Here is a 27,125-nt window from a genome sequence, read left to right on the forward strand (position 1 = left end):
TGCCTCTGGACATAAAAGACCTGAAAGAAACTTTCAGTAGAGGTTGAATGCTATAGAGACATTTTTCAGGAAAACTTTGAAGAAAGCTAGCTTCTGGAAGATTGTTTATTAAAATTATTTGTAGAGGAAAAAAGTGCAAAGGGAAAGGGAGGAGGAAACATCACTAAAACCTTTCTTTTTAGAAAGTTAATGGTGAAAGGATGAACAGGCATTATGACAATGTCCATAGCTGTAAATATTTAAGAGGGATGTGAAACACAATCAAGGCTCTTAAAAATACTGATCCCTGCATGACTGGAGCAAAACTGCTTCTGTAATTAAATCTAAGTGAATCCCTTATAATAATAATTTCAGTAAACCTGACAGAGGCAACTGATGCCTGGGAAGATGAGCCCAAACTTCAGACATTATTTACAATTTTAGCTGTCCCCATTTTGAGTTACCTTCTAGCATAGTCATTGAAAATCACTAAACACTCAGTGAGTAACACACAGGAGTCTAGAGGGAGACCCCGAGAGTCACGATTTTATTAAAAAGAGAAAGACTCTGGGTCTGATACTCTGGTCTGGTTTTTTTTAAAACAACCTGCCTACTCTTGCTTGTTTTCCATGGGTAATGGGTAATTTTGGTTTCAGTTGTGTATTGTTACATCTTTGTTTAGGCAAGGGTCTGGCTAATGCATCATTTTCTGTGGTCTAAACCACCATCAGCTGTCACATGGAAAATACAAAAGCAGATATGAACAGCTGGCAGTTAGCATAGTCAGGAGCTGTTTTCCAAAGGCTTCATGCCAGTGAACAGAGTAAGGATTCTGCATAAGTCCCAGTGTAATCACCTGGAGTCTTATGGCAAGTATGAAAAGATCAGCAGCCAATATGTTTGCTTGAAGTGTGCCCTTTTTCTCCTGTGACTCAGGGCTGTATTGCTCTGATCTGACCTTTCTGCTTTGAAAGAACTCCATGGAGAGGAGGACAAACATTTACTTACTGACTTCCTGTATTCATTTTGTTTTCTGAAGGAGATTATTCTGGACTGACATGGGGGTCAACCCGCGGATTGACAGCTCTTCATTAGAAGGCTTCGATCGCTGGGTCATAGTCAGCACTGGCCTGGTGTGGCCCAGTGGAATTGCTCTTGACTACCTGGCTGACAAGTTGTACTGGTGTGATGCTAAACAGGCTGTGGTTGAGAGCGCAAACCTGGATGGTTCTGGTCGTCGAATTCTTGCACAGAATGATGTAGGTGAGGCTTTGGGGTTGATAATTATCTACTGCTGCTTGTCCATGTGCATCTACATCTGCATATGTGCATGTAAATTACTGGCCAGCTGCTGTGCTGTATATCCCATGCAACTCTCTGTTGGGGTTAATGACAGCACTTAAGTTCTTCACTCTGTTACCCAGCTGACTTCTATTCATTTTAGCAAAAGTATGTCTTTCTAACACTCACTGATTTTATTAATGAGTCACTTTGAAGGACTTCTCTACCTTCACAAAAGAATGAAAAGAATCAAAACATTAAAAATGTCATTTGTTTTTCCCATGCGTGGCTGCTTAGTTTAACTCAGGTTTTGCTGTGCTTATTGCATCAGGGAGTTATATTGACATAAGAAGAAATGGAATTAACCTGGATCGCTAAGGTCCTTGAGCAACAAACCTGCATCTGCAATGTTGAACACTGGAATGAGTCTAAACACACAATTGATAGCAAATGAAAAATGATTTTACAAAATGCTGGTGGTTTTTATGACTGAGATTTCTACTGCATGACACATAACTGTGTTGTCCTGGAGGAAGAGAACAGAAGTGTTGGCAACAAGGAGCTGATGTTGTACCACTCCTAAAGTAAACCATGTGTTTAAGAATCTTGTACACAGCAAAACAGTTTCTGAAGAGGGCAATTCCTTTTGATCATGGCATCTCTCTGGGGACCATTTTGTAGGTGTGCATACAAAACATGGGCAGACTGAGGACTTGTAGCTCAATACCATGACTGCCGTGGGTAACTTTATGGTTACTCTGTTGAGCAGCCTCTGTTTGAGTCTGTGCTCTGGGAAGGCTTGTGTTCATCACCTAAGCCAGATACCCTCCCACTCCTTTGAAGGTGAGGAGAGTGAGTTCCTCGAGGAATCAGTGTTCTCCAGTTTATACGACATCAAAAAGCCTGAGAGAGTTTCCAGCCTTCCTCTGTCTTCCCCTGCTGTGCATATTCTGCTGTATGCTCCACCTTGCAGCAGATCTGCAAAGGAGAACCTTGAAGTCTGATCAAAGTTTCATTTTGTTTCCCCACAAGGAGTAAGACAGTGTCTTACAGGGAGAAAACAAAGAAGGAGAGCTAGGAGCACTATAGAAACATGGACTATGAGAAAGGAGCAGTGATACGGCTGTTCGGAGGTGAGAGAAAAGGACATCAACCTCTGTATGCAAGGAAGTGAAAGAGATGAAGACCTGTAGGGGTATGAATTTAGAGAAGCATGTCCTGATATTTTGCTAATGCTGTTAGTGAGACCAGAATTCAGTTTTTGTTCTGAACAGCCGTACACTGGAAGACGGGAAGGTGGCATGTTGGGCTGTAACATGAGTTTTTATTACAGCAGCTCCCTCTAGTGCCCCTGTACTGAGAGCTCATTCAGTAGAGCTGCATTCAAAAATAGGTAAATTATTTCTGCTCTTCCGCCTAACCCCGTTTTCAGCTGTGAGTAAACCAGCCTGTAATAACCTGCCCAAGGCAACGAAGAACACAAGCATCCCTTTTGTTTATGCAGTGGGTTGCATTCGCACTGTTCCTGCTATCTCCACTGACTGACACTACGCTTCTAATTTTAATCCTTAATGTATTTGCAAAATAAGAGGTTAATAAATTGCTGGTCAAAGCAGGGTGCTGTTTGGGAATAGTGCAAAAATTGTGAGCAAATGTTTGGGTGAGAACAGTATCTAGATCTTGGTCTAGTTGTCCAAATTTAGTGGAATGAAAAGGTAAGAACCAAGGTCAGTGATTGAGAATGGGTCAGTGGAGGCAGTGAGGTGCCAACAATACACTCCTCAATGTAACACTTAAGAACACTTAAAAAGGGTCTTATAAATTTCTTTTTAAAGGAGTGTATTTTTCAGTTCATTTGAGGTGAATTTAAGATATAGTAACACATACTCCTTCCCCAAGGTTCTAATTTATCTGACCTTTTGTTTGCTTCTTTGCTTGTCTTTGATTCAAAAAATTTTTTTAAGCCAATATATATTGGGATCCCAATTTCTTTACTGAAATTAAACATCACCTAATTGAGGTCTTACATTAAGAAGCAAAAGCACAGATCATAAAAACCATGTGCTTACAAAACATACTTTTCAGAGGGGCTCAGACTGCAGTGCACACTGAGGCTCTAAGGACCAGAACAAAGCAAACCTGCTTCAGCCAGGAAGCATCCACTCTGAAGCCAGGTGTACATCCATGGAAGAACAGCATGTGTTCTTACCTTCCATTGCAAATATCTTGCCCAAAGGCTGCCTTGAAAGCAGGAGATTTCTGAGTGTATAGAAAAAATGCATCATCCCATATGGACTAATGACAATTTTCTATCATGAAGGATTAGAAAGAGTCAGAATCATTTTGTAAAAACCTTTATGTCTGCCATTATATATATGAAATTTTCCTGTGGATTCTGAATTGCTGAGCTTATCTCTGAAAGTCAAACTGAGGATCTGAGTTTTCCTAGTGCACATAATTCTGTGCCACCAAGGAAAAGTTCCTGTGCTCCAAACTTGGGGTGGAATTTCTCACATTGTTAGTCATGTAATTGTTAGATGCCTGGTTAAAGCTGGTGTCTAGGATCTTGTTGTCATCAGTGAAAAGAGAGGAAGCTACCTGGATGACCTATTGCCTCCCATGGTTTATGTTGGCTGGTTATATGCATGTGTGGCCCCCCTGCATTGCACTTGTGTGTACTTTTGGCACTTGCAGAGACCACACACTGGCTTTGGGGCCCTACCACGAGTCTGTGGCTGCAGTATCTGTAGCTCCCAGGCTGCCTCATGCCAGGTTGCTTATGCAGGATGACACACGCCCTGAGCTCCTTTCCTCCTTGTTATGTGAAGACCACAGAAGGAACTGTGTACCTCAGCAGCTCTGTGCTGGGCCACTTGGAGACAGAGGAGGGAGGTACCCCAATTCTGAAAGGCTGGTCCCAATGCTGCCTCAAGAAATGATGACGTATGAGGTAGAAGCATCCTGTGAACTAGATCTGGTTGGAAGTCAGCAGAAGTGTAGAGACTGTACTGAGTCAGGCAAGTGTCATAGCCTCCTTTGCTAAGAGCACAAGTAACATGTGCCCGTGGTCCCCTGCTCACAGCCACTCATCCCTCTCCATGAGAAATCAAAGTGGAGCACTGGCTATGGCTAGGCCCCTGTGTTAGAAGTTGACCTATATGCAGATAATGCTTTCCTTTACAGGGTTTCTTGTGTATGTCCTACAGATGTGGAAATGATAAACCTCGTGTCTTTGTAGGCCACCCTTTTGCTGTAGCCGTGTTTGAGGACCACCTGTGGTTTTCTGACTGGGCTAGGCCATCACTAGTGAGGGTGGACAAGAAGACCGGCCAAAACAGGGTACGTCTTCGAGGCAGCATGCTGAGACCCTCATCAATGGTTGTAGTTCATCCTTTGGCGAAACCAGGTATACTGCAAAAATTAAGCAGTCATTCCCTTCCAGCCTCCTCCTGTTCACTGATATCAGTAGAATAGATGTCCCTGGGGAAAGGATTATCTTCTCAGAAACAGACTCTTTAAAAAGCCTTGCATAGTCAGATTGGCATTTATTGAAAGTATCATCTGGGCATGTGTCCAAGGAATGCTGGCAGATTTATGTTCATGCCCAAGAATAGATGCTGATCAATTGCCATGAGTCTACCACAGTCTTTCAATTCCTATTTATCCTAGTCTATTAGCACCCTGCACACACCAATAATAATAAATGACATGGAGAAAGATTTTGTGAGATTTATTAGTTTTTGATCAAGTAATTTGATTTTCTGTTGGGAACAATCTCCCCGTAAGCAGAAAAGAGTATTTCAATAGACCAGGATTGAGAGAAGGTAAGGTTCCTTATGTCCTTGTAAAATTAGGACTCTAAATATTAAAGGAGAAATAAAGGAAATAGACTAATAAAAAAATCTGTTACATGTATTAGATACAGAGTGCATGAATCTCTTCTCCTGCCAGGGGCTAGGTGATAACTTCTGTGCTTTACTATATGAGTCTGTTAAATAAAAATAATAAAATTTAAAAAATCTTAGCTTTTGTCAGTCCTTACTCTTTTCCAACTGCTTCAACTCTGCATGTCTAAACAGCGATGTTGACTGAAGAAGCAGCTTGTTAAGTTTCCTGTTTTTCCTCATTAGGGACAAATCCTTGCCTTTATGAGAATGGAGGCTGTGATCAGATCTGCGAAAACAGTTTTGGAATTGTCCATTGCAAGTGCCATCCAGGATTTGGGAAAACTCAAGACGGGAAAACCTGTCATGCTCTAGGTTCTTCCAACTCAACAGCAGGTACAGTCCTCCAGCTCCCAAAAAGACCCCCCTCAAACTCCTGAGGATCCTGACAGATAGCACTGGAAAAATTCACCTTACTCTAATGTAAGGAATGATGGTTTCTCTGAAGAATGAAAATGCTGGAATTTTGTCCTTGGGACAATAACATGTTGTCTGACCACTGTAATTTTTCCCTTGGCACTTTAGCAGTGAAAAAGATGTGTGCAGTGCTGACAAGTATTGTGAGGAATGAGTCACATGTCTTCTCTTTTGTATTTGAGAAAAATCACCAGTGAGTGAATAATTTGAAATGGTTAGTCTGGGAGGATACCAATGTTTATTTGAAAAGGAAACCACCATGATTATTGGAAAGTAGACAAGTGTTCGAAAATCAGAAGGCTATTTCAGTAGATTTAAATAGTCCGTGTCACTTTTTTCTTGTCTTTTTCAGGAAGTGTCTCTGTGCACAAGGAGGTAATGCCAATGCCACCACCAGAGACTGTGCTCCAGAGCACACGGAGCACTGGGATTTTTAAGGATACAGACAATGGGGAAAAGCAGAAAATAATTTTTTTTATGGCTGAAATCATGATATCAGGTAGAGTCTGATAGTTATCTTCCCTATAGTTACTCTGAGGCTCTGAACAGGTTTATAGAGCAGAAAGAAGTCATAGACTTTAAAGAAAGAAAGGCTCATTGTCAAGACTGGTGGTATTGATGCTCTTAACCTTCTTACAAGAATTTGAGTCTGTGCAATTATTCCAGGGAGGACTGCTTTTTTCTTTTTGTCTATATTCTTTGGCTATATCAACACACATTGATAATATTATCCTGGTCTAGAGAACAAACTTTTCCAATTTGGAACACTTGAGGAAATCTCTCCCTTAGATTTTTAAGTATATTGCATTCCTCTAAACTAAGTTAAAGTAAACCCATTGAATTCTATGTATCTTTGATGACAGTAGATCATTAAATTTTACAATAGGTTTTGGATAAAGTTTTCAAAAATCCTGATACTAAACGACATATCAACTCCATCTAGACAAAGAGAACAGCTGTAACAATTGTATTGGCTTGTCATTATTAATCCTGGAGAGCTGTTTCAAACCTTGACAGTAGGTTCTGGTTTTCTTAGTTAGCCAGTTAGTTAGTTAGCTTGTTTGTTTTTCTTTAATATAAACATACAGTACCTCCTTTGATATTTCCAAATACATCCAGTGGTTTTTTTTGTTTTTCTTATGCTGTAGATGAAGACGACTGCACTGCACTAGAATGTTATGTCAATGCAGAGTGTGTTTTGCTGGAAGATGGTGCTATGTGCCAGTGTTTGAAAGGATTTACCAGGAAGGGGAAATCATGCCATGGTAATAAAAACATTATTATAACTTTTGAAAAATTGTAGATTGGGAGAGAGGAAGAAAATCTATCTCCTTTCACATTGGCAGGTCTGCTGTGCAAGCCATCAGAGAAAGGTCAATAGTATGAAAGGGATGATGAGCAGAGAGCATGTGAGATGAAATGGCTGATTATCACATGCCTTTTTTTCCCCTCAAGCCATGAGTGTTAATCCTATTAATATTAAGAAGCAATAACAGGGATAATAAAAGTATAATGTATTTATTTGCTAAAATTGACTAATTATAAAATCTCAGTCCATAGACATGATAGTTGATGTATAATTTAGACATAAGGAATCTCTTCAAAATTAGTATTCCTGATGTAATGTTTATATAAAAGTGCTGCTCTAGTTTCTTTCTAGCCCTAGAAAAAGACTCTAACAGCCATGCAAAACATTGCTCAGGGTGGCCTTTAAACTTTTGGACTTGTTTGCAACATAAATGGAAGAACTTCTTTTCTCTCATAAAGGCCGAGAGGAAGGTTTAGAAATCGAAAAAATACCATTTGGTGGCTAAGCATGAAGACTCAGAAGAATCTGTGTTGCTATAGAAAGGGAAAAACCTTGTAAACTGAAATGGGCATACGTTTCTTTCACTGTTGTACTTTTTCTTTTTTTAAGCCTATGTGTTCCTTTGCAAAACAAAGTTTCCAAATGCTCTCAGAGGTCTTCTCCAACTTAATGCAAACTTATGGTTCTATAATATAAAGCTTTTTTGGAATGAGATCATTTCCTCTGAACAGGTATTTTTTGAGCAAACGGTATTTGTGATCTCCAGTTGATAGTACCTGGTTGACTCTCTTGGATTTTAGAACGCCCCCATCAAATTTCATACCAAAAAAGACCACCAAGTCCTTCTCTCCTTCTCTTCCCATTTGCTTCAGATGCACAAATGTCAAGTGACAGCACAGTCTGAGGGAGACCCATGGTGTAGATGTTTCTGTTCATTGACTGATGTGATGGTTCCATGACCCGCGTGCCCTGTCCTTTGTTTTGTCTCACAGATGTTGACGAGTGTGCTGTAAATATGGACCGCTGCAATCGAAACGTGTCCGACTGTATCAATACGGAAGGGGGCTACGTCTGCAAATGCCTGGAAGGCTACACTGGAGATGGAGTCCATTGCTATGGTATGGGCACGTGTGAGGGCTCTGCTCTGCCTGAAGGGCTGGGGCATTTCTGCCTTTTTGATTCCTTCCTCCCTGTTTGAAGTGTGGTAACCTCAGCAACTCATCAATATGCAAAGCCTGTAGTTGTCAGTGAATATCTCCTCTCAGTGTTTGCACTCTTTTTAGTGGCTATAGAAGGAGAGAGAGGAAGAGTGAAGGGGAGGAGGGAAGTGGAGGTGAAGGAGTAGAGCTTTATTGGAAATCGTTGCCGTGAATATAAACGAAAGCAGGTATTGAGTGTGTCATAATACTCATCAAATAATTCCAGGTCTGTTTAATAGGCATGAGGTTCAAGGTGTGACACTGACAACTTGAGTACATTTAGAGTCTTGTTAATAATCAGACCCACTGATTTGCCCATCTAGTTCTAATGCCAGGTCTTTAGTTCATTCCTTACGTCTCTTAAATTCTTAATCCATTTTAGTGGTAAATACGAACAGGAAGGTTTTTCTCTCCAGTATTTGACTAGCACAGTTTGTTCGGAGCTTTATGAGAGTCTTGGCTTCTCTTTTGTCCTTTTCTTTTTCTTTTTTTACTTTATAGCCTAATTCAAAGCCCATTAAGTTTGAACCAATTCTTACATAATCTTTACTGGACTTTGGTTCTTCAATGCTGATTAGGATGACTGAAAAATTAAGAACAGTATCATTATTATGGGTAGAGTGTGGAAACTATCAGAGGTAGAGGAATCGAGAGGGCCTTCTGCCTGCAGGGGTCAGAGACAGAGCTCATGTCTTTGAGGGTGTCTGGAAGTGCACACAGGAGTGACAAGGTCCTCTTGCCTTCCCAGCACCACCTAGAAGGCAAGTCCTTAGGCAGCCCTGGGCTCTTACTGTCTTATTTACCACTATACTGTGGTATGGCTGTTCAGGATGCAGTACCTTCCACTGTTACTGAAAAGTAGTCTATTATCTTCCTGCAGTCTTTAAGTCCAGAAAACAGATTCTCAGCATTTTATAGAAGATGCAGCATTATTATGAAGTAAACATAACCAAAATTAATTTTGTGTTCGATGACTTGAAATGTGCTATGAAAACCAGAAACTGGCAAGCGATTTTGTGGTTCAGTTGTAAATGCCTGCACAGTGTCCAGGAATGTGACAGTGTGTTCAGTGATAACACACAGTGAGTGTATGTTGTCTTGGTGAAATCACATTTCTTGAAATATGCTGCAGCAGTTGTGTTCCCCCTTTTCATTTTTTTTGTTTTTGGTTTTTTTTTCTTTTTGTATTTAAAAGTGTTCTGAATTTTCTAGACTGTTTTGAGCCAGAGCCTGTTAATTTTACTGTAGAAAAATTCCCAGCAGCTTAAGCAATCATTTCACAGAAATTGGGGTTAACAGATCTGTGATTCCCTGAAGTAGATCTGGCACATGTACTCTGCTGACAGTTCATAAAATGAATCAGAGGTTCCCAAACTCTGCCATATAAACCAAAGGTTTCACCTTTGAGGGGAGTGCTTTGGCACTTAGCAGTGTGCAGGTGCCAGCCTGGCAGGAGCTGCTGCTGTGGGCTTTGCAGAGGAGTGGAGGCAGGAGGAGGGTGTGCAGCAGGATGGGAGTGAGAGATAAATACAAGCCTAACATGGGCTCTGAGCCTGCAAACTCTTGTAGTCAGGGAGCCTCTTCACAGTCATTCAAACCCTCACTCATAGAAATATTTACACAAACTGAATAAACCTGGAGGTTTCTAGACACTTTTCTTCTGCCCAAACTTTTTGTTCAGGCTGAACTAGGTGGGTGGTGCAGGGGTGGGCAGCTCCCCACTCCCAAACCCTTCTGCTGTGTTACTGCAGACATATGGATCCAGGCTGCAAGCTATGACTAGCAATGCCAGGAGAATTCATCTGGTACAAATAATTCTCTTCTTCAACTCTACTGTATTTGTTCCACTTCGTGGGGAAGCCTTTCCCTCCTTCTCCCTGTGGAGAGTTTCTGCAGCAGCACAGCATGCTCTTGCTATAGAAAGTACGCTGGTTGCTTTTCCATTGGGTTTTCCATGAAGGCATACTTGCAGAGGGAGAGATCTTTGGTGTTTTTCCCCACTGCCTGGGGACCGCAGTGCTGCAACTGCTGCCCTTTTAACTGATGCTCTGAGCCATTTCGTTCTTCTAACTGCAGACTCTTTGGGTGACAGATATTGATGAGTGCAAGATGGGGTCCCACACCTGTGGAGAGAACATGACCTGCACAAATACAGAAGGAAACTTCACTTGCTCGTGTGCTGATCATGCCTCTGGAACTGGCATCGGCTGCAGTGAGTAAATAGAATGAGTAAATAAAACAAAATGGCCCTAAATTAAGAACTGTGTTCTTGGATAAATTGTTGTACCTGGAAACTAAAGGATCCCTGCACAGTAACACTCTGACCAGCTTGTGGATCCATTTAGCATTGCCTTTAGGAGGCTGTTTTGTAGTGGACCAAGGAAAACAGATCCGAGTTTAGTTAGGAAATATCTACGTTAAGATTCAATGTGAATTTTTACTGTCTAAATGTAACAACAAATCTATCAAGTGTCATTTACAATCAACAGCAGAAGTAAATACTCCTTGGAAGTAATATTTTTGGGGGGTAATTTCAGCCTGTGCCATTTTTCAAACTCCCTGTGCCTTCTGTTACTCTGCAGAAGGCTAGCACGGGAAATGCACATGATTTAAGTGCCATTTGATTCCTCAGTATAAGCTTGTCTCTCAGTTACAGGCACTAATTGTTCAGAAGGGCTCTGAAACTCCTTAGAAAATCTGATTACCAATTTACTGAAGGGAACTCCTGACGGTTCAGCACTAGTGACTATCCGACCCTCATTTTAGTGCCTCAATGTGGTAGCTGCAATCCTTGAAAATGAGAGTGACTCATTGTTTTATTCTGTGTCACCCTTCTTGGTCAGGGTGAATTTTACTGCAGATTGAGTAACTTTCTGATGATGGAGGGACATTGTGTTGCTGTCACAAAGCTGTTTCTTCAGAAAAACAAGGAAATTGTGGCTTTCTTAAATAGAACACCCATCAGGATTCCCACTCCCATTTCAGTTACTTAATTGTTCAATAGTTTCAGGTGTCACTCAGGAAATTATGATTTTAAATGATGCATGACTTGGAAGCAATGTTTCCTAGGTCCCTCATCTGTCAGTCTGATCCCAGGTCTTCACAGGTGTTAATAAACTGTTTTAGTTCTTTTAGCAAGATGAAATTTTCTTTTCTGAATGCACACACACCTGGGGTTCACTATAATCACTCATCCCTTTCCATTCAGGCTCTTTGCCATGGCAGTTCTCCTGCTAATGAAATTTTAAGACCCAAATGTCATTGAAGGTCATGTTGCAATAAAACTAGTGTGAGTCATAGAACTGATCCCACAATTGTATGAGAATGATTAGGCATGTCTCTGCTAATCCATACTGCTGGAAATTCTTTGCCATGTAGCTGTTTTGTTCTGACCTATAGACTTGTTGTAGCATCAAAGTAGGCATGAAAACACTCCTTTTCTGTAAGGGCATGTCTGCACTGTGGTCATGCTGTGCAGAGAGATATTAGTGCTACCTTTAAAACTAGCTAGTTTGGATAGCTGTGTGGGTGGCAGCACGTGTGATTCAGAGCAGGCTACAGAACCCTTTGAAGAACTGGGTCAATAGGGTTGCCTGCACCCCAGGGTTCCTTGCTCTCCCAGTGATGCTGTCATCTGTACCCGAGCTAGCCTGAAACAATAAAAATGTGTTCTGCCATCACACAGAGATGCAATCGACTGGATGGTAGCAGAGTAGAAATAATCTGCATAAGAATGGCAAGTTGCTTGTGAAAACTTCTGAGTCTGAGATCCAAGTGCATGAAATAAAGTCACCCTTCACCTCTACCTCTGACTCTGGTAATTTATGTGTGGTAGACATTCACTGTATGCCAAAGCTGCATAAATTGCAAAAATTATTTCAGAGTAAGCACCTAGACAGTTGGTGCAGTTTTTCTTCAGAGCTGGACTCACACATCTAAATAGACAGAACTCAGTCAATCACTGCAGGTCTTTCACTGTAAATCTAAAAATCAAGCATATCTAACAATTTGATCTAAATTTCCGTTTGCCTAAATTTGATAACAACATAAGCAAAAAAGGTGAAACACTAGTAATTAATAGAAATTAGATATTTTTACCTAGTTTTGTACCTTGAAGTTCTTTCATAAGATTATGTTGCCAATGAGGCCAAACGTTTGCGATGTCCTTGTGAAACCCTCTGTTTCAGAATCTACCATTGCCCCAACTGCTGTCAGCAATGGATACACTACAAACGCTGTGCAAGGCGATCCTGTAGGATGCCCTCCTTCGTACGAGTCATACTGCCTCCATGGGGGAGTGTGCAATTATGTTTCTGATCTGCAAGACTATGCCTGCACGTAAGTCCAGAAATTTGTATTTTCTCTGCTGAAGAGTGGCACTCTTGGAATGCTGCCCTCGGTTAACTGCAGGCAGTGAAGAGTTTGTCCACAAATGATGTTCGTGTCACTCATTAGCATTAGAATCTCTTCTTTCCTGTAAGTTATCAGTGTAATTTTCAGGGCATGGCCACTCTATTCACACCCGTTGAAATTAACAGTAGGATTGGATCTGTTCCCTAAGCACTTGATTCTTTGCTTTGGCAATGGAAGGTAAGTTGTTAAATGACTTAGTGCTCATGGCTTTATGAAAGAGATGCTTGCTCTCTTTCCAGTACGTGTTGCACTGACTTGCACCTCCTTGTTGGCCTCGCTGTTCAGGTGTAGCAGTCACTGGGATGCAAGAGGACATCTCTGTCTTGTCTTCTCTGACTGGGGCCAGGGAGCAGTCTGGTGTCAGCATCTTCCATTTCAGAAAGGCAGAAAAGGATAAGATATAATTGCCCCCTTAAAAACAGGGAGAGTTGCAACGAGACCTCAAAATCGAGACCTGCTTCTCCTGTCAATATTTTTAACCCTGTCAATATTTTTGTGAAGCCTATTTCTGGGTTCCCCAAATGCAGGGGAATACTGATAAAATCAAGAAGAATCTCATCTCTCCAGAGGTCAGCCTTGGCTTGGTCAATGTGACAACCTAGTCCCATGGAGTAATAATCTCCTCAAAACATTTAGTGTTGGCATTTAAGTGTGTAACCTGATTATAATTGAATCTGTACTCCTAATCTTTCTTCAAAATCAAGCATAAAATCTTTACAGTGGGACAAATCCAATGCCTGCCTCCTCCCCTGGGGTCTCAGGTGGTAAGTGAGGACCTGTGCAGGGGGTGGATGCTGTTCCAGGGTAGGCAAATCTACCTATGTGTCTCAGGCTTTCCTATTTTGAAATTTGAGTGGTCTCCCCTGCCTACAGATCTCTGTACCTGTAAGAATATGAAAGGAATGTGTCTCATGTACACATATGGGAATGAGGTGGGTGCTTTGTGCTGTGGATTTCTTGAGATCAGCAAAGCCCTTGGGCAAAGACATTACAGGAGACAAATTCATAGTCATCTCTGGTGCTTGTTTTGAATTTTTAGTGTAACTTTTAGAGGCATTGTAAACTATCTATTTTCACCTCAGAAGTTTCCTCTCTTGAAATTAAAGAGTCTAAACCTGCAGAACTTTCAAATTGGATCACATAATTCTTTTTTTCTTTTATCTGTTAGGCGTTACTGCATAGTGAGAATTCAAATAGACATATTTTAAAGTTTTGGAAGTGGAAGTAGTTAAAAAATTTAAGAGCAACCATGCTTAGCTGTTGGGGTTTGTGTGCGGACGTTGCTGGATTCCATGCCTGCTGAATTCTCACTAGATGGCAGCATTCATTCATGTAGGCTCTAATCTATTAACTACCAAAGGGCAGGAATGGAAAAATGTTATCTAGCAAAAATCACATGCCAGATGTGATTTGTATTTTAAGTAATAAAAGATCTTACACTAGAAAGTAGATCTTCCAGCATGATTGAAATTCATTGTAATCTAACATTAAAAAATTAGCATTTTTACTGCCTTCCAGCACACATGCATTCTAAATTGTGACAGAACGAAAGTGATTGTGCCTGATTTAATAATGAATGCTGATACAATGTTTTCATGATATTAGGTAAAAGCTGCTGCAGGTCAAATCCTGTTTCTTTTTCTCACTTGACTAGCTCTTGGACTTGAGTAAAATCAGACTAATTAGAATTGTGAGGAGTTGAGCCTACATTGCTGAGGGATTGTTATGAATTGAGTAGACTTTTCAATTTTTCCATCTACTATTTATGTGTCTTGCCTCGCACAGTAAAACTAGGCTGGGATTATTTTTGATGTATTTCTCAGTTTCTAGTAATTTTGATTTGAGGGTTTCATGCATTGACAAGATATTTCTATGCTGGGTTTTACAATGGTAAAACCAAACAAATCAACAAAAACTGCCTACAGAAGAAGCTTATATTAAAATTAAGTTTTGAAGATATTTCTAACCCTTATCATGGGGTTTTTTAAAACACTTTCATTCATCATTAATTTTAAAGCAAAGATTCAGATTAAAATTTGATTCTCTTAGCCAAATCGCTCTGAAAATATGAGTCAGTCCTGTACTGCTTCCTTTAAAGGAAGGGAAGCTTGCTGCTGAAAGAAGTTAAATGGAAAATCCTGGGGAAGCACTAATCACACAGCAGGATTTACAGGATTTAAGAAACTTTTTTTTTCTACTTTTTACCCATAGTAATCTAGTAATTACAATATCTCTGTGTAACTCTACAGGCGATTCAATACCAGCAAAAATTACAGCGCAAAAAAAATTAAAGTACTTCTAATACTGGATTCTACATGTTCCAACAGCATTCCTTTAAAATAATTTTGTCTTCCCCACTGCAAAATTCAAGCAGATGTTTCTGTAGTGGTGATCAATGGCGAACCAAGGCGCAAGGCGACCGGAGTGGCGGCGTGGGGCTGTGCCCTGCCCCCCGCTGCAGCGTGTGCCCTCTTTCCTTGGCAGATGTGTGACGGGCTACGTGGGGGAGCGCTGCCAGTTCAGCGACCTGGAGTGGTGGGAGCAGCAGCGCGCCGGGCGGGCCAAGGTGCGGAACATCACCATCACCGTGTGCGCCGCCGTGCTGGCCCTGCTGCTGCTGCTGGGCGTCCTGGCTGCCTACTGCCGCAGGTACTGCTTCCAAACGGGGCTGCCGCCCTCCTGTGCTGCTTGCACAGAGTGCTCGTGGCTGGCAACGTGAGCTGGTCCTCAGCTGATGGAAATTCCTATTCTTTTCTTTTCAGTAACTGGATCTGTGAATAATACAGAAAGTTCTGGCACGTCCCCTGCCCGCAGAACTCACATTGGTGTTAGTGAGCAGACTTGTCTGGAGGGAAGAAGAATAGACCTTATTAGGTTTGAGGAGGAGCCATAATTCATACTGAGGAGAGAGCTCAGGAACATGCCATTTACTTCTTCCTTGATTTCCTTTCACAGCTGTAGATGTCTGGAACTGTCATGGTAGAGGTTGGCTCTTCTCCACCAGCTATTCAATGAGTTTGCCTTCGTTTGCCTTTCAGTGTAGAATTCCACCCGAAAATTTCCTTGCCATTGAGAAAAGCAGCCTACTAACCTTCCCAAGGCAAACTTCCAGAGTGATGTTTCCAGCAACAAACATGGAAACAGTTTTCCTGGCAGTAGAAAGAGTAAAATCAGGGATGTGAGTCTAAGCACATCTGTTGTAAAAGTACTCCCTGGCATTTTCCATGGATGTAATGAATTGCACAGATTTGGGATTCTTCTTGTGGCAAAAAGAATTCCTACAGTCACTATTTAAGAACGCAGTCTGATGTGAAATTAAATGTCATCGCTGTCCCTTAGACTGGAAAGTATTAAGCATTTAAGCTAGAGTCTTTTGGCCATGACCTTGGCAGACAGCTGTTCTCAGAGGCTGATTTAAATGCAGGATTTTTGTTTGTGGTTTAGGTCAATTTTAAAATTAGACTCTCCTAGACACAAAAAGTTAAGCTACAAAAGAAGTTAACTGTGTAACCTAATATTATCCATTCTTATTTAATGGTTCTTGGCATATTTAGTCCATAAAAGTAGAGAAGCTGCAACATTTCTTATTTTCTATTAATTAGTGATAGAGGTCCAGAATTGAAGCTAAGTGTAGCCTGTTTTTTTATCATAACTTGAGGTTCAGATTTTGATCAGTGGATATATAAAGAACAGAAAAATTGTGAGATTCTTATATTTCCCATATATTTCATGCATTCTCTTATGAAAAATAGACAGAATATGATTTGTTTAAAGGTATGAAGATATTAAATTTCTTCCCTTCCTCTCTCTTTTGTAATTTCTCCCAGATTTATGTTTCTTTCTTGCCAAGTGCTTGAGATCAATATAACTGCTTACCACAACAACAGGTTTTCAATTACACGCTTGACTGAATTTGAACTGCAGCAATTACTAGTATAACTAGATCAAAATTAAACCACTGATCTAAAATCCCTATTTAACTGGAGTCTGGAAACCAGTAAGTGGGTTGAAATTGCAATACCACTTTTTCAGATAATCTACTGTATTGCAAAATGTCCCGATTAAGTCTGTAATAGTCCTGTTCCTTCTACTGCAAAATGGAGATGCCTATCTCCTTTCAATTGAAGGAAATGAAGCTGGAGGTCTACACCTGCCAATTTGAAAATGTGTGAACTGAAGGCCAAGCATGCTGAAGTATTGTGTTGGTTTGTTCAATGACTATTGTCTGCTGAAGAGCACAGTGTTATTCTTAAAGTTAGGTTTATGCAGTCTGACTGTATACTGTGCCAAGTTTTATCTTCCATGGGAAGCAAGGAAACAACTCTTTTCCACAAAAAACCCCAAACCTGTATCATAGATTCAACACCTCAGTCATAGATTCCTCCACCCCAATTGGCCAAGGTCACACAAAGTAAAATTTAATTATGTTGTATTTTCACGAAGGGAGCAATACATGGTAATTATGGCATGTGACCTTTCCTACTTCGTATATAAAGGTTATGCAGAAATAAAAGTAAAGTTCCGAAATAAAAGGAAAATACCTATTTTCTTTGGTAAATATCTACTAAATTTTATTTAAAATAGGTCAGGTAAAAAGATGTTATAACCTCAGACTTCCAGAATTTGAAGAGTGCAACATTAATTTTGTTAGCTGATGCTTAGGAGGGCAAAAACATGTATGCAAAGTGAAAGAAGATGTACTGATTTGGATCTCAAGTGATGCAAAATAAAATTTAATGTTTGGGCCTATAAGGGTTTTTAATACTGCCTTTTAAATGTTTAACTGTTTAATTGCTGTTTAACTATAAAAATAACAAGCTTTGAATTTATTGAACTAGCCTCTTAGAGCTGATTATTCATACCTTTTCCATCTTCAGATTGTACTCTTGGCTTTTTCTCCTTAAGCCGATTCTGTACATCATGAGTATTTCCTGAAAGAACTTATTTCCAAGCTTTTTGAGACTTTCAGTTCATTTATTTCATAATAACTTCTGAAATTGTTGCTTTGTATAAATGATGCAGATGAATACAAAAGTGACTTTCATAATTGTAACTACCGATAGTGTACAAAAATACAGTCAGACTTTTATTTCTGAGCTTCACCCACAGACACGCTTCATTGCATTGCTTGAAACAAATTTTTATAAGAGAAATGTATTATAAATAGAATAATATAAGAAAATGGAAGGGTCTAGTTAAAATTACGAGGCCTATTGTTCATTCTAATGAATGACCCTTTAGAGATGGCACATTGGGACAAGCATTTGTACACTTCTTACTGATTTCTTTTTCTGACAAGCTATTTGTCTCAACCACTGTGTGGTAATGGATAGCAATACACAAACCAGTGAGAGAAAACAAAATATACATACTTCTGTGAATACTGATAGAATAACATGCGAAAAAGGCAGCATCTGTTCCTCTCAAAGCAAAATAACTTGCGTTAGCTTTTGTTCTGTTGCAGAAGTCAGAATTTGTATAAGAAGAATCTTTATGCAGACGCGATAAGAGCCGCCAGCAGCCGCGCTGACAATCAGAACGTAACACCTACTGGAAACAAGCCTCTGGTAACTATATTAATGTGGAGTGGAGAAGGAATCAGGAAGGATCAAAGAGTGTTAGGGATCCACTTGAGATTATCCATCAAATAATTCACATCTTAAATACATTAAATAACTGCTAGAGTCATCAAGTGCTTTGCTGTGAACCCTAGTTCATCTTACCTCATTGTTATCCCTCAAAGTTCACAGCTGCCTGGATATATTGCAACCATTAGCCAGTGTTATTGTTAGCTTTGAACACAACAGTTGGGGAACTGTGTTCTAAATTAAGGAAATGGCAATGTGATGACATGGCATATCACACAGCTAGTTTCACAGGAAAGTATGCCCGCTGTAAAAAAGGCTTCTTGGGAGCCAAGTATTGTGTGTGCTACATGAGATGTTGAACTCTATTTTGGGGCTTGATGAAATTAAATATCTTGTATTAGAAGCTGCTGCCTTGTAAAGAAAAACAACCAGGATTCTATCAGGCTGCTTCGTAGGGTATATAAAGTTCCAATTTTACACTGGTGTAGGTAAAAATGCAGACACGGTCTGGTTGTCCAGGCCTGTGGCTGTTGTCATTTTTGAAGCTGCATTTAGCCCCATAAAATCTGGTCTTAGGATCTGATTCTGACTGGCATTAGAATGACATTACACTGCTGGATGGTTGCAGTTGGATCTTGAAGTTGTCAAGTGACATAACTGGCGTCTGTGGCTACTTCTGTGCTCAGTCTGAGACTCAGACTGGCCTTGCAAATGATTCAGTGAGAGTGTCTGGCAGGATCTGTGAGTGGGTAGCCACTGAAGCACACTGTCAAACATATGTTGGTAGTACTGAATTAACTCAACCCTGGTTATGGCATATGGTTCCTTAGCTGCTCAACTGCATACTCTTATGCATGTTTTATCATCAGCACCTTTCCTTCAGGTAGTGGACAGCAAATGAGCTGAATCATGGCAATGCCATAATTTGTTCACAGCAGAAGTAAAATCCACAGTTTGCAAAATACCTGAGGTTGGGAAAAGCAGAAACATTTGTTGGGACTGAGAACAGTTGTTGCCTGGGAGCGGTGCTCTAGGAGGCCTGCAGCCCATCAGCTCTGTCTCCACCTTCTGCTGACCCTGCAGTTAATGCTGGTCACCAGTGACATTTTTGCTGAGTATAAGGTAACTAAACAGCTAAGCAATGGACTGAATCAACAAAAACAAATCCAGCTTTTAAATCTATTACACATTTGTGTTACATTTCACTATGCACTGGGAGACATCGAACACATTAATAAAGTAATTTATTGCAATGGCTTGTTGCACACTGGAAGAGCAAATCACTGACCCTTTGCTAATTATTGGTGCTTACTCAGTAATGGATTGCTGTGGTTTCATGCATGTGATTTTCTCTGTGCTGATGTAGCCATTGATCATTAAGTTCACCAGGGCTTCATGCATCCCTGCACTCAGGTTAGAAGCTCTAGAGTTGCCAAAAAGCTGTGGGAAGTTGTCCATTTCTACTATTCACTTCAAGTGGATTGTTGGAGAGCTTTATGTAAAAAAAGAGATTATACTACATCAGGGACAGAAAGCAATAGCTGCTCAACTCTTAAGGAGCTGGAATAGGTTTTTGGGTACTATTGATGTACACAACATTAATGATCTTAACAAAGGACTTCATATTGGGACTGTATGCTGTGTATGCAGTAACTGTAAGGAGCTCATGAGTTTCATTCATTTGGTAGTCCACACTGCCATTTCTCAGTTGTGAGGATGACGAGAGAGAGTGCGAAGACTTTCTTGTTGTTGCCTGTCTAGGTTGATACAGAGGATACCTAACTTTTGTGCTATCACACACATCAAAAGTTAGGTATCACGATACTGAAACTATACCTATAAATTGTCCAAGCATTATTCACTTTTCCCTTTACTTCTGCTCTGACAGGTGAGGGTACAATTAACTAAGGGTACATTTAGCTGAGGGTATGCCTGCATATTTTTTGACATTCATATTAGAGTTCTGTGAGCAAGGCCAGGTTAGTCCTACTGGTATGTAAGCCTTGGTAAACTTCTGCACGTGCCTGGATTTTGATGCTGTTCTGAGACTTTTCATCCACCAAGTGTTTTGCTTTGCCCACTCAGAGATATTTTGCAGAACTGTGTGTAGCTGAATCTCTGACGGGGGTCTGTCACATGTGGGTTAGCAGCTGTGAGAGTACAGATTTTTCATAAATGAACTGATGCCTAAATAGGTGCACCTGCTACATGTGTGTTCTATTCACATAAATCCCCTGGCTATCCACCTGGAGCCCTGAATCTGTCAGTCCTTTTGTTGGAACATCTTATTTACAGATGTTTTCTTGTCTTCCCTGTCTCTGCTCTTTGAGCCTTCCCCCTTTACTGGTTTTTCCTCTTTCCCTCTGTACAATTTCATCATAGTGCTTCACATTGCTTCTTCTACCCCTGGTTTTTCTGTTTTTCCTCTCGTCTTTTCAGCATGTTCCCCCAGAGGGTCTCATCTTCTGACTTCCACTGTCACTGTGGCATGATGGAACCGTACCCTGCAGGAGATGCTGAGAGCCAGGAAAGGAGGCTTGCTTCCTTCCCCATGTTTGACACAGTTTCCTGCTATCTGGATTCCTGCAGATATCTTTAACACTTTAAAAATAGCCCTCAGTACTATGGAGAGGGTTGATTTTCATGAACTTTTGTTCTTGCCCTTGGAAATTTTGATTTTCAAGGCAAGGGCATTGGTAGTTCTTTACTAGACTGGGAATGTGAGCTTTCCAAGGAAAGACTGGGGCTGTCATCAACCCAAATGTTTAATTACCTGCAGGGGAAGGGTCATCCCAGAAGCCAGGATGATCTTTTTCCCTGTTCAGTGGTTGGTGTGTGTGGCCCTTTTAGTTTGCCTCTAGGGTTTCAGAAAACCAATTCATTTTATGTTAATTTGGGCTCTGCATATTTTGTGCACATTGTATGTATTTGCAGTTTGCGGTTTTTAAGGAGGGTAACAGTTCTCTGGAGACTAAAGCAGTTGATCTAATTGAGTGTGAGACAGCAGATCCTCATCCTGCCTGTCCTTCAGAATCTGGTGAGTAGGATGTCCTTCCTTATTAGATCTCTTCTCACCTTGTACCAGCAGGAGCAGTGGCTGATAGAGGAGACAGAGAAACCCAGATTTTATTTCTGGCAGAACCCATATTTGTATTGCTGTGAAGAGACTATTCAGTCCTTTGTTTTGCAGACTAGTCATGAGAAACTATACTACAACAGTGCTTTCACACTCATAAGAAGCCAGAGGCTTCTTGCAATGAAATAATATCAGATTTTTGCATTCATATAGACCTCCAGAGCTTTGCAAGTGAAGTTATGCCCATCATACTGTTGGGGAAGGGATACCCATGGAACAGTACACTTTGACAGTCCTTATTCATTCAGGCAAGATAACTGGAAAGGTGTGAGAAGTCCCCATGGCAGCAACTGCAGTTCTGCTTTTTGTGTTAAACAAGCTGTTTGACTGCTTGGGGAGTGTTTGCTGCTTGAACAAAGTTGAGATAAATAGAGGAGATGTGCCTTTCGTCACTGGTCCAAAGGCAGCAGGCAGCACAGAAGCACGCAGCAGGCTTCCGTGGCTCTCAAGTTACCCCTCTGAATTTTAGGAAATATGGCCTTCTAGGTGGCATCTGAATCTCTTAATTGGTCAGATGGTGAGAACTGATGGAGAAAGACTAATATTCTTAGACATTTGTTCTATTTACCATGTATACTTCCTAACTGCAGAAGTTACTAGAGAAGCCAGTTTGCCTCAGTCACTAAGAAATATGCAAAGGCAAATGTTTGAGGATACAAATAGGCAGGCATCTTGCAAGATTTTCAAAATTGCCTGTCATGTCCTTAGACATATATTGAGTAGTCACTTTATTCATCAGTAGAAAATGTGCCTCACATTTACTTAGATGGACTAATATTGGGAACGTGTAGAACTTTACTGTCCGGCAAAGGAAGACTGATGTTTCCCATTAGGAGACTCTGTTTTCATTTACAGCTTTATCAGATGCAGGTATTGGAACAGAAATTTCCCATGACAGGTGTCTGACTTTTTCCCGAAAATTTTAGCAGAAGTGGTTCCGCCATCTTAGACAAAAAGAACAATAAATAATCTGGTATTTTCTTTAATGTATTAAGGGAAGTTCTTATACCATGCCAGTGAATGATTCTAAGATCTTTTGACTTTGAAGCAGGGATCTTAATTTTCCAGGCAGGTAATCTTCCTGTTATGGGCATGCCTTTTCCTGTTATGTATTAAAAGAGAAAACCATGGATCTAGGACAAGTAATTTCTTAAAATCTGAAGCAAGTTCTTGATTTTGCCTGGTTTTTTGTTCTTGCATCATGAGTTGGTATTGAACCTGATTCTGTGCATTCTTTCATAGCTTTCATCTCTCAAAGCTGCCACTACATTTCTTTAAGCTTAGCTGTTGTGAATCTTTTCACACGGCTTCCAGTAATACATATCCATTTTCTCCAGTGGAAGAACAGCCTATAACGTATGACAAAGCAGCAGAGACTTTGGCTGAAGAGGAGAAAGAACAAGGCCATCAAAAAGAGGTTCCCGTTGGTGAGAAAGCACATCAACCCATGGGAGTGGTGAGGGGCCCTCCCCAGGCTCCCTGGAGCATCCATCCCAACCCCCTGCCAGAAGGAGAGACCTACAATCTTGCCCCAGCCAGCCTGCTGATGCAGCCAGACTAGAAGCAGTCTGTGTTTGAATGGGAAAAGGAGGAAGTCATCAGAGAATGGGAACTCACAAAACACTGAAGCAATGCTCATTTTTTCATTAAAATCTGCTTTAGAAAAAAGCCACCATTACTCAAAACAAAACAGAGAAGTCCTCGCCACTCCTTCCCTGTCATCTCTGCTTGGAAGAATTACTGTGAGCAACGTGTTGGCAATGACTACTCCATAAGTATCACTGCTGCTAACCTCATTAGCTGCCTGCTGAAAGGTCACTGAGGGGGAAATAGACGAGTGGATGATTTATCAGTGATAAGTATTTTCTAAGGGAGCTTGTTGCAAGTAGTGATCTTTACACACACACAGAGTCTAGAAACTGCCTAGAAAATGGGACACAAGAACAGCTGCAGAGAAACAGGAATGGAGGATAACGCAGAAAAATTAGTTCAAATTACTACTAAAATATTTTTCATGGACACTATATGCCTCTCCCCAGTGCTGCTGACAGACCAGAGTGACTTAGTGGATTTCACCTGAGATGTTCTTGCATCTGGTTCTGTGAGCAAGCACCAAATAGGATCTTGTATTTCTCAGGTTTGGTGTACTGGAGGATGATTTGTGGGCATATGTTATTAATGATGGGCAGCATTTGAGGGGAAAGGTGATGCCTCCATTTTATATCCAGTCTACACTGATCCTTCAGAGCATAACAGGATTATTTCTGGACTGGGGAAGGAGGCTTGTGTTTGTTTTCAGCCCTGCAGAGGGGCATGTACTGGAGCTGTACTTGCCTTACAAAGGTGTGCCTGGCACCAAAACCTGGCCCATTATATAGGGCTCAGTGTGAGGACAGAAGTCCAGCCAGTTTTTATTCCAAAAGAACAGGAGGAGTGGGACAAAACCACAAAAAAGCCACCTCAGTTTGGACTGATTTCCACTCAACTGATTCGTGTTGCCTGTTAAATCTGAGGGAACAACTGGAAAACTAAACCAATTTTTCTTGCAACTGGATTTCTAGCACCTAGCAGGTTCCCTTTCAGTTATTTACTCTCTTATAAAGCCCTGTTATATGCAGAGATGAGGTCAGTTGTTTATTGTGAGATTATCTCAGTTGGTGAGAGCATGGTGCTGATAACACCAAGGTTGTGGGTTTGGTCCCTGTATGGGCCTTTCACTTAAGAGCTGGACGTAGTGACCCTCGTGGGTCCCTTCCAACTCAGAACATTCTGTGATTCTGTGATATCAACTGATTTTCACCAACTTGTCTTGACTTCCTGAGGCTGTTTTCAGAATGTTTTGGAAGACACCTGGAAATCAGCTAAATTACTAATAATGTTTTTATTATTGGTAGGGGATCTCTCAGTCCTCTGTTTTTGAAGCCTGCTGTTGTAACCTTTAAGCCCTGCTACAGTGCCCACAACTAGTGTTCCTTGTAATTCATAAGCTGGATAATAGTGGCAAATATGACTAATTTGTGTGTTTACTATTCTGCTTTTCTGGGTTCTTTTTGAATCCTGCCAGAAAGGTATGGAATGATGTAATTTTTTTTTTTAACGAGCTCTATAGGCTGATATAGGAAAGAGTATTGAAAAGTTCTTACCTCTTATCCAAACTAGTTGCACACTGGAGTAACTTTCTGAAGTCAGTTTTATTTTATGTTGGTGAAACAGTAAGAACACTGAGTCCAAGTTGTCCAAGAGTTACAAAAATTATAATGCTGTGTTTTGTAGAGGGTTGTCACTTATTTAACTTCTAAAGTGATTTTTGCTGGTGGTTGTGAATTGTTGAGTCTGTTTTCTAACCACATCAGTTCTGAATTCAGAATAAACTTGCAAAATATGCTTTTCCAAAGCTTGGTTGAAACTACTAGCAGTGAAGACCCCTTCTCTTGTGCGAATGGCAACAAGGCTACTTCCACAGAAAGAGAAATAGTTGAGAGGTGTTGGCATACTAAACTGCGTTCAAGAACAGGCAACTACAATTGTGTTGAATCTTTTGGATTTGGTAGATTTGATTTTAATTTCATTAACATTGTTAAAAGCATCTAGTTTGGATTCCCTGGTCTTTCAGATCGTTACTGATCTTCTGTATTTTAATGGGAAGAGAGTCCAGGTCTAAAGGCCTCAGTTCAAAAAAGCATTTTGTTTCCATAAGAGCTACTCAGTAAAAAGACTTTGATCCCTTCGAGTTTCTCTGGTGAAGTATGTTTATGTGCTTAAAATTCAAGTGTTGTGTTGAATGACAGTCAACATTTCACTGGAAGCTTCCCCAGTCAAAAGAAATAAAGATTTGTAACTTTGAACCTTGCCTAAATAAAGATGTTTCAGACTTCTTAAAAATTGGTTTGCTATTCTATCCTGGTTTTTTTGTTTACTTGGCTGTCCTTCCAAGGATCTGATTTTAAATTTGGTAGTATTCTTTACAGAATAAGATAGGGAAACCAAGCAGACGTATTTTTGTAATTAGGGTGTTTGGAGTTTTAAACGTTTCCTAAACTCAGCTCTAAACTCAAAATAATCTTCAGTGTAAAAACTTGACATGAAATTTCAATTCAAATATAATATATTTGGTTTATTTGTTGTTTATAAAGTTATTGATTTATAAAATAAAAAAAAAACAGACAAAAATCCCTGGTGTCCCTCTTGTTTTAAGAGAAGAGAATGCACAATTCTGGTTTCAGTGAACCCATGTCAGGTAAATTGAAAGCTCCACTGGTTTCACACAGGCACAGTCTGTAATGTGTTGGTGCGGCATGTGCGGGCATCATGGGTTTCTCGTTCTCCACCCAGAGAATCTATACTAGTGAGGATTATCTGCTGCAGCTCGCAGGTATCCCACCTTGAATATGGTAAGTTTTTATTTATATTTTATTTATACCTTTCCATACACCAATCAAATCCATATAAACCTCTGTGTCCACAATTAAATGATTCTTACGAATGCTGCTACTTATTTGTCCAGAAATATTATCCATGGATTCACAATATGTTTTCAAATTGGTTGCCAAGATGTTCTGTTCAGGCTTTACATGGAGGTCAGTTGAAGTAAAACAGTTGAATCCTGGAGGTTCCTCAGTTTTTCTGGCTAAACTTTCTTCACCAAAAATGCTTTTTAAATTATTAGAATTTCTGTGTATGTAACAAACTTAGTGTTGATCTTCAATCCTACTGGTGTACTCTGACTTCTAAAAATGAAATGTCCTCTGTTATATTAAGCTGTAAAAGAGGAATTTAGAAACATATTGGGAGAAAATCTTGACAAGTCCAAAGTGACAAAACCACGGACCATTTTAAAGAGCAAAGTGACTCTGTTTAGTTTAGTAAATCTTGACTTTATTGAAATCAGCATTTCGATTGGCTAAAGCTGTATTTTCATTGTAAAGAAAGTGAGGAATGGTTCATGCTCATTCATATGGGACACGGGGGATGCAATGGTTCCTAGTCATAGAACTGCATGACACATCTAATTTTACATCCCTTTTGCAGTCACTTGCAGCTTTGCAGAGATTTATCCGTTCATCTGAAAAAATTTTTCATCTTGGTGATCTCTTTCAGGATGAAAACCTTTCCACCCCCAAAAAAATTCTATGGAAAAAGTGAAAAGTTATTCAGAATGGGATTAATTAGGGGAAGGTTATGCCTTCTCAATATATATTGTGGTTTTGTCTTATTGAGAGTAATTTTATCTTATGTTTTTTCAGGGTGATGCCTACAGAGTTCCATTAGTCTTCAGGACACACTTGGTGTTATTGCTTCACTCTCTGATAACTGGCCATCTTTATCTCTGTGCATGTGAAAAGGAAAGAAGTTAGTGGCATTAGAAACCTCCTCCAGAGCCCAGGAATGCACCCCAAACACAATCTGCAAGGGTGATAGCCTAATTTGGCTTATGTTCCTCTGATCTTTTATTGAGACTGCTGTTTAATGCCAGTTTTGATGTGCACCAGAACCAGCTAACTTTGTGAAGACCATTCATCATGGGATTAACTTTCAGGCACTCCTCAGTACTGAGGTGGACTAGATTCAGACCCGTGAGAAGCCTTTGTCCCTTCTAGCCAGACTTAGGGATCCTTAATATCCCTCAACTCCAAGATTTTGGAGCTTGACTTTTGAGGCAACTGCTGCAATAATCGTGCATAAAGATGCAGAAGCCCTTTTGTAGTGGGTCCCTGGCCACCATCACCTCTTCTTCCTCAAGGTTAACACCTGTAGGTGTTACAACCAAAATGTTTTCTCCTTGCCCACTTTCTCTTTGGAGGGAATGGTTGTGGCTCTTCCATTCTATTAGGTGCAAGCTGAAGCTAGCCCAAAGACTAC

The 27,125-nt window shown here is 40.4% G+C and overlaps 1 protein-coding gene across 3 annotated transcripts in view; it reads left to right on the plus strand.

The window, feature by feature from the left end:
- The window catches only part of EGF (epidermal growth factor), a 59,002-nt gene extending 33,854 nt beyond the window's left edge, over window positions 1-25,148 (plus strand). The window contains exons 14-25 of one of the 3 annotated variants that reach the window (XM_032109750.1): window positions 1,019-1,242; window positions 4,499-4,666; window positions 5,391-5,540; window positions 5,974-6,120; window positions 6,770-6,886; window positions 7,923-8,048; window positions 10,222-10,341; window positions 12,317-12,467; window positions 15,027-15,191; window positions 18,007-18,109; window positions 21,065-21,167; window positions 22,604-25,148. In XM_032109750.1, the coding sequence (XP_031965641.1) occupies window positions 1,019-1,242; window positions 4,499-4,666; window positions 5,391-5,540; window positions 5,974-6,120; window positions 6,770-6,886; window positions 7,923-8,048; window positions 10,222-10,341; window positions 12,317-12,467; window positions 15,027-15,191; window positions 18,007-18,109; window positions 21,065-21,167; window positions 22,604-22,827 (1,798 nt within the window). In that variant the 3' untranslated portion in view covers window positions 22,828-25,148. Of the gene's footprint in view, window positions 1-1,018; window positions 1,243-4,498; window positions 4,667-5,390; window positions 5,541-5,973; window positions 6,121-6,769; window positions 6,887-7,922; window positions 8,049-10,221; window positions 10,342-12,316; window positions 12,468-15,026; window positions 15,192-15,304; window positions 17,295-18,006; window positions 18,110-21,064; window positions 21,168-22,603 lie in introns of those variants that run through there. The other 2 variants (XM_032109751.1, XM_032109752.1) reach the window with 2 other exon arrangements.
- Window positions 25,149-27,125: the final 1,977 nt, after the last annotated feature.

This window comes from Corvus moneduloides, chromosome 5 (genome assembly GCF_009650955.1).
Source record: "Corvus moneduloides isolate bCorMon1 chromosome 5, bCorMon1.pri, whole genome shotgun sequence".
NCBI classification, from domain to species: Eukaryota; Metazoa; Chordata; class Aves; order Passeriformes; family Corvidae; genus Corvus; species Corvus moneduloides.